The sequence below is a fragment of the Podarcis tiliguerta genome (assembly GCF_965153285.1).
Source record: "Podarcis tiliguerta genome assembly, chromosome: 13".
Lineage (NCBI taxonomy): Eukaryota > Metazoa > Chordata > Lepidosauria > Squamata > Lacertidae > Podarcis > Podarcis tiliguerta.
Genome location: NC_139546.1, coordinates 30,831,683 through 30,839,203, shown reverse-complemented (window position 1 = coordinate 30,839,203; position 7,521 = coordinate 30,831,683). Strand labels below are relative to the sequence as shown.

At 47.0% G+C, this 7,521-nt stretch overlaps 1 protein-coding gene and 1 long non-coding RNA gene across 2 annotated transcripts; one reads left to right on the top strand and one right to left on the bottom strand.

Annotated features, from left to right (window-relative positions):
- Positions 1–1,941: 1,941 nt before the first annotated feature.
- On the bottom strand, positions 1,942–5,852 carry LOC310662392 (tubulin polymerization-promoting protein family member 2-like). Its single transcript, XM_083409280.1, has 4 exons — positions 5,744–5,852; positions 4,991–5,168; positions 4,005–4,158; positions 1,942–2,200 (listed from the first exon to the last, which is right to left on the bottom strand). Exons 2-4 carry the CDS (start codon positions 5,161–5,163, stop codon positions 2,018–2,020), a joined length of 510 nt encoding a protein of 169 aa, XP_083265406.1. The 5' UTR covers positions 5,164–5,168; positions 5,744–5,852; the 3' UTR covers positions 1,942–2,017.
- Positions 5,853–5,922: 70 nt separating this feature from the next.
- Positions 5,923–7,351, top strand: LOC310662393. The gene is made up of 2 exons (XR_014504279.1): positions 5,923–6,025; positions 6,933–7,351. It is a non-coding gene; the product is annotated as an uncharacterized lncRNA (long non-coding RNA).
- The last annotated feature ends 170 nt before the right edge of the window (positions 7,352–7,521 follow it).

Here is a 7,521-nt window from a genome sequence, read left to right as displayed (position 1 = left end):
CCCATTAATGTAAATGGGAGAAGATTATTTCTGCCAATTTCCTTCTTCTCTGCGTCTTCCTGCCTAATTCACAAGGGTCCCTCAGCTTCCCAAAAAGCAGACTGGGGTGCAGGCTTGACACTTCAGAAGGAAGGTGGGGATGTAATGTTCTGTCAGAGATCAAGCCACTGCAATTCAAAGAGGTTTGCGCTTGAAGCCATTGAAATCCCTGAGCTTAAACATGCTTAACACTGTGTAGGATGGTGGCCTTGATGTTACAGCATTTGTCTCTCATCTGGAGCTGTGCTTAAATCAAGCTAAAGTATCAGCTCAAAATAGTGAAAAGAAATATCATACTCCTCCATGCTCTTCTCCAAATAGGCAGCCTATACATGTGTAAATACCGCGAGATGGGCTCCAACATGCTTTGCATGTCATGTGGAAGTTATGCTATTAACTAATTAAATAATTTTTAATTGATTTGTCATCCATTTTCTAAACCACTCAGTTTTTCCTATCCCAAAATAGGTATCTCAAAACTTCAGTATCAATATCTCTGAGATACATATATAAAGGAAATGTAATCTACAATTTCATAAATAATCTTCCGTGGTTAGAAGAAACAGCTGTATCTCCCATTCTCACTGAATCTAGCAAACACACCAGAATAGCTTTATCTTCAAAATATGAACAAGTACATTTATTTGTTAATTAAACTATGAGGAAGCCAGTTATGGCTAAACGTCTAGCCACACTTACATCATGAGACTAAGCCTCTTGGCACTTCTAGTGGTGTTTACTTCTGAGTATTCATGGACAACCATTGACTGTATCCAATGTCAATTCTACTGAGTATACCCACTGAAATTAACGGACTTTACTAATTTAGGCCCCTTAATCCCAGTGAGTCTAACACTAGATACCACTCATAGCATTTAATCGTAACGGTGCTAGCCCCTGAAGAAAGTCCTCTACTCTTCATTCCCTAGTTTCCATCTTTTCTTGACCTTTTCCAGCTTTTCTTGAAGCAATGTTGGCACTCGCTTATACATCTGTTTGAATGGTAAATGTTCTGTCGGTGCAGGAAAAAGCAATTTCCTTATTAAAAATGCTAATCACATTATTGGGGCGGAGGGATGATGAGCTGCAGAAGAAATTGAGCCCTAATTAGGGACACTAACAAAGAGGAACTAAAGACTGGACCAGCTGTTCCATGGAAAACAGCTGCTGCAGACACACCCTATGGAGATGAGAGACCAGTACTGGCATGTTTTTGACTTGAGCGCCTATTTCCTAGGGTTATTGGTGGTAGGCTGCTGCTCTCTGCTGGCCATGATGGAAACGGCACAGCAAAAAAGGGCATAGGGACCACCACAATTGCAGCATGACATGCAGAAAGTTTTATTTGATGGTGTCTGCCGCACACAGCTGTGGAAAAAGTGACAAGTGTAGTGCTGCAGGGTTCTGTCCTGGGCCCTTTGTTGTTCAACGTCTTTATAAACGACTTGGAAGAAGGAATTGAGGGGATGCTGATCAAATTCACAGGTGACACCCAACTGGGAAGGGTTGGAAGAATCAGGACAGAAAGTATTTTTTCATCCAGTGCATAGTTAAACTACAGAACTCGCTCCCACAGGATGGATTTGGTAAATTCATGGCTGTTGATGGCTACTAGCCGTGATCCCTGTGCTCTGTCACCACAGTTGGGAGGCAGCGATGCTTGGGAAGCAACTGGAAATCACAGAAGACGAGAGCGCTCTTGTGGTTGACTCCTGCTTGCTGGGTTTCCCTCCAGCATCTGGCTGTCCATTGTAACAACAGGATGCAGGCTCAGATGGGCCATTGGCCTCATCCAGCAGGCACTCCTTAAGTTCTTATCCTCTTAAGATCGGGAGAAGGGAGTATTAACACGCTCCTCTTTCAGGTACCAGAGGCACACACAAGACGCAGGAGAGCAACAGATCAGGCCAGATGTTTATTGTCTACCCTTCCAGGGCAGTGGGAACAGGCAGAGTTTTCAGAAGGCTGTGCCCCACATCTAGTGGGACTTGTCGTAGGTTCCAGCCCCCTTGTAGTTACCCACGTAGCCGCTGTTACTGACCAGGTCGGCACGTCCTGCGATGCCCTTGCCCTTGCCGCTTTCATCAAAACGTTCCTTGTGGGAGCCTGTGTATTTGCTGGTGTCTGTCAGCCGGTCCACTGCACCAGCCGCGACGGTTTTCTGCAAGACAAGCAAGCAGAACACTTAAGTGGTGGTGGTTGTGGTGGGTGCTGATTAGTCATGGCATAGGTGCTGGGTGGGCTGGGTGCTCCAACCCCCACAACACTGGACCAAGCCAGCGGGCCTGAGTCATGGGATTATTCCAGCCTATGGAAAGTTTAGAATGGGGCAGCACAAACTGCTGCTGGTCCGCACAATCCTTGACTGTACAGCAAAGGCTCATGGGTAGGATGAAACTACCGTATTTTTCGCTCTATAGGACGCACTTTTTCCCCTCCAAAAATGAAGGGGAAATGTGTGTGCGTCCTATGGAGCGAATGCAGGCTTTCGCTGAAGCCTGGAGAGCGAGGGGGGTCGGTGCGCACTGACCCCTCTCGCTCTCCAGGCTTCAGGAAGCTATCCGCTAGCCGTGGGAGACCCAGCTCCGCTAGCCGTGGAAAAGCTGCGCGGCTCTCCCACGGCTAGCGGAGACCTTGCCGGCACCCAGAAGCTTGGGGCGCGCTGAGCTCCACACGCCCCAAGCTTCGGGATTAGCGCACCGCTCCGCTAGCCGTGGAAGAGCCGCACGTAGCCGCGCGGCTCTCCCACGGCTAGCGGAGACCTTGCCGGCACCCAGAAGCTTGGGGCGCGCTGAGCTCTGCACGCTCCAAGCTTCAGGATTAGCGCAGCGCACCTGGGGGGAAATAAAAATTTTTCCCTTTATTTCCCCCCAAAAAACTAGGTGCGTCCTAAGGGCCGGTGCGCCCTATGGTGCGAAAAATACGGTATATCCCTAAAGTGGTTGGGCTCTAAGGATTGCACTGAGTCCATTCCTGCCCTATATTGGGAAGAGGTCTAATAGTGGGGAAGAGGTCTGGTGAGGCCCAATTGGCCTGACTGTTGTGGCAGTGACCCTAGCAGCACCAAGGGGCTGGAAGTAGCCATCTGTTCAATTTCCTTTTGTGCCACATTATAATGCTTGCTGAGAAGCATTGTGGAAAATTTAAAGAACGGCCGGGGGAGGGAATAGAGGTGAATTAGGACGCACAACAGTAAGGGCCCTGGCAGCTGCCCGATGATAACATGTGTGCTGACACCTGCCAATGTGGAGATAGTACAGCAGGGTGGATTCAGCCTGAGGGCCATATTACCATCTGGGAAACTTTCTGAGGGCCACATGCCAATAGTTGGCCAAACCAGAGGTAAATGTGGGCGCCACAACAAATGTAATTATTTCTTTAAATATCCATGAACCGCACTTTCATCTAAAATATATGGATGAAAAACAAAGCATTACAGCAAAAACAAGAACAATGTCAAGCACATCAGGAGGAGCTGGCTGGCAAATCTGAAAGGTCCGTCTGAATGATACACAGTTTTTAGAAGAAATCCAGAAATGAGCAGGGATGGCTCCTGCCAGACTTCCATTGGCAAGGGCAGGGCCTGCCACAATAACAGTTTGGCTGCTGGTAAAGGTCAGCTGAACCCCAGGGTCCTGTGGGACCACCAAAAATGCCCCATCAGGAGAGCTCTGTGATAGTGCAGTTGACTAGTTTCTACACCCACTGCTGCCTGTCCCCCATTCCTATAAGCAAGAGGCATTATCAAAGTTCAAGGGCACAGTCCAGCCACGTTTGACCCCTGGAGCTGAGGTTCCCAGTCCTGCCTCATGGCAACTTGGTTTTGTAGCCAGGTCCTTAGGGTCCACCCTTGGCAGTTTGTGTGGTGGTTTTGCCCAAAAGAGCCCAATAATTTTTGGAGGGGGGGTGGAAGCAGGACTGTTTGGATGTGCTCTTCCTTTGCAGGGGAGCTCCTTGTCACTCACCGTTACCCCCACATTGCCTGGTTCTTTGCCTTCCAGCATCTGGTGTGTAGCTGCCAAAGCATCTTCGGGTGACTTTCCTTTGAAGCGTTTTGTGCTCAGCTCCTTCAGGGCTTCCTGGAACTCTGGAAACGTGATGTTGCGGGCACCCTTGCTCCTGGAGACAAGAGAACGGCATCATCTTTGAGCCCCACCTACAGCAGACCCTCCCAATTGCTCACAGATCCACACACAGTGTCATACCCACAACTGACATGAATCTTGGTGTGGATTTGCACCACTTTACATCGCAGGTGGGAGAAACCATTTTTAATGGCATCCCAAGTTTTTTGGGGGGGGAGACACACACAAAACCACCCAGCTCCCTGAATGTAGAAACCAGTAAATCCATGAGGAAAGTTCCAGGCTTGCAGTTTTCCTTATGTGCTCATTTTCTACTTGCATAGGAATTTAAAAACCCCAAAAAACAACAACCCAGAAGCATTCAAAGATCTGTTCAGCTCAGGACTCTGCTGCCTCATTATGCTTCATGTGTAGGATTGCTTATGGGATGTATCCAATGCTAGTCCTACTCAGAATAGACTCATTGGAGTTATTGGGCCTGGCTAACTTAGATTCATTAATTTCAATGGGTCAGCTTTGAGTAGGGTTAACCCTAAGGGTTTCCTGCCAAATTCAGGGCCTGATTTTGGGTTCCCATAAGCATCTGATCAGCCACTGTGAGAACAGGATGGTGGACTAGGTGGGTCACTGGCCTGATTCAGCAGGTTCTTATGATCTTACTGAAGGGTAGGGCAAGTGCTGTTATCTCCATAACAGCATATGGAAAAGGCTGAACTGATTTCACTTGCAGGATTGTTGAGCCATTCCACAGTAGAGAGGACACAGGGCTTGGACCAGGACAACCTTCCAGTGGCCCTTAGCTATGGGGTTGGCCCAAAACGCCTGTCCAAACGCAAATCCACCCAGCCCTCACACCCTCAGCTCACTTGACTTTGTTGAAGAGGATATCCACATCAGTGCTGGTTACGAGCTTCCCATCCATCACGCCACACTCCTTCAACATCTTGGAGAAGTTCTTGCCCGTCATGTCAGTTCCAGTGGCAGCTGTGTCTCCATACACAGCATATCTGTGGAAGGCCTTTTCCAGCTCTGATGCCATGCCTCCTGCAATAGTAGGAAATGGGAATGAAAAGGGAGGTGGGTTTCTGGTTCCCTCCAGCAAGACTATCTCGAAAGCCCTCTTTGTGCTATTAAAAAAGGCAGAGGGTGAGCAGTGTTGTAGTGATGGTGTCATTGTTTTATGCTGTGCTTCCTTGGCAGCTGTGTAAGAAGGTCCAGGGGTATTTTGGAGCGAAATCTCCCCCTATCATGCACACATAGGTCTATCAAACCACACACCTGGTTATTCCTTAAAAGAACCTATTTTTCTGAGGTATATTAGGAGGTACAAATGCTGTTGAAATGTGCCACTTGTATACAAGGGTTGGCCTTTCGCCCTTGCCCTGAATCTTACTCCCAACAACTGAAACTTGAAGTAGCACCCAAAGCAAAACAAAACAAATAAAATCATGCATCAAGGATGGAGAACCTGTGGCTCTCTGTATATTGTTGGCCACCAACGCCCATCAGTTCCAGTCAGAAAAGTCAATGATGAATGAAGGGTGGTGGGAGTTGTATACCAATAGCTTCTAGAGGTCCACATTTTCACCACCCCTGCTCTAATTTGAGGTTGGGCTTACCTGAGTTAGATGTTCTGCTCCTGCCCTGTTCCTCCTAGGAAGGATAGCCTGCTCTGAGCCAGAAGCACCACTGGCTTGATGGTGCAAGTTGTGGTGGTCATTGTGACTGTGTCAAGTTCTCTATGACATCATAGTTTGCTCTGCATTGCAGATTGGCAGGGTGCTGGTTGTTTTTCCATGTAAAATGAAAGCCTTCTAGCTTCCGGATCATCTTATCAACTCTGGCCCAACATCACAGTATTTTGGAGCAAGAAATACAGAGAGGCGTGACCAGAAAGGAAGGTATTTCACATAGCTGTTCTTGTACATACTTGAAATTGAGATGGCACCCAGAGAGTTGCTGGTTATACAGAGATTCACAAGCTGGTTTACAGACTCTTGAAATTCGGGTACATTTTAGAGCAACGGCTATCAATTTGTTTATTTGTTTGTTTGTTGTTGTTATTTTATTCCATTTAGAAAACTCCTTAATCATTTTAGATTCTAAATAATTTCAGATTGGTGTACAGAAAATATATATCATATATAACAGTTTCAAAACATGATACAATGTGCAGGTCCAGTACTTTACAAAAGCCTGTCAAAACAATGTGCAAAACAGGGACCAAATCTCAAACAAGATCTCAGAATCAACACAGGCATCTTCCCCAATTGCGTGCAATCAGCACACGCTGTCCTGCCAACACGCGTGCCTTTTCAGCATTGAAAGGGGACAGGACAGGAGCAGAAGAAGGGAATCCCTTGTGCGTGTCTTCCGGAAACAGAACCCCTGCGTAAATGGAGATTGCCGTGTGCATGACATAAAAATCAAATACAGTAGAAAGGAATCTCAAAGCAATATGTGAAGTGTAGGTCAATATAAAAGAAATCAAACAATATACCATGTTGGGTTTATAGAGGAGAAAATGATGGGATGGTAAACCTTTTGGCCTAGTGGGACAGATCTTAATATCCGCCCACCCTGTGGGCCAAATCTGATAACTGGGTACAGCCACCCACATATTAATCATCTGAGATCGTGATGACACCAGGAGACTGATAGGTGGGTGGTCTTGCTTTGCCAGCACACCAGTGGGAACGTTTTGGAGGAAATGGCATCATTGGCCAAATTGGCCCCCTGACAGGGAGTGCTGGATTTACATTGGCAGTCCTGGATTTACATTGCCCTGCTAACAATTTCGTTTCCCAGAAGATGGAAAAAGCAACAAGCAGATCATCTATATTGGACCTGGTACTCACCAACAGGGAGGAGCTGATCAAAGAAGTGGAAGTATTCAGAAACTTGGGAGGCAGTGATCATGTTATCCCAGGTTTCAGGATACAGAGGCAAGGGAAAGCTGAGTGTAGTCGGACATGCACTCTGGACTTTAAGAAGGCCAATTTCAAAAAGCTGAAGGAGCTACTGGGTGAGATCCCATGGTCAGAAATACTCAGAGAGAAGGAAGTCCAAGATAAATGGGAGTTTCTTAAAGATGAAATTTTGAAGGCCCAAGCGCAGACAATTCCAACAAGAAAAAAGCAGGAAGCATCTAAGGAAACAAGCTTTTTATCAATGCTAACATTTTGGCAGCGTTCTAATTTCATTGAGTAGATAAAGAAGAGAACAAGGTTTTGTTTCTCATGAGCAGATGCTACTAAATTTTGGGCTTCCTGAGATCTCATAGCCCTGGGCCTCCAAGTGGCTTTAATCTAGGCAGTGGCGTAGCGTGGGTTGTCAGCACCCGGGGCAAGGCAAGTAATTTGTGCCCCCCCCCCACTGCACTGTCCCTCCCCCAGAT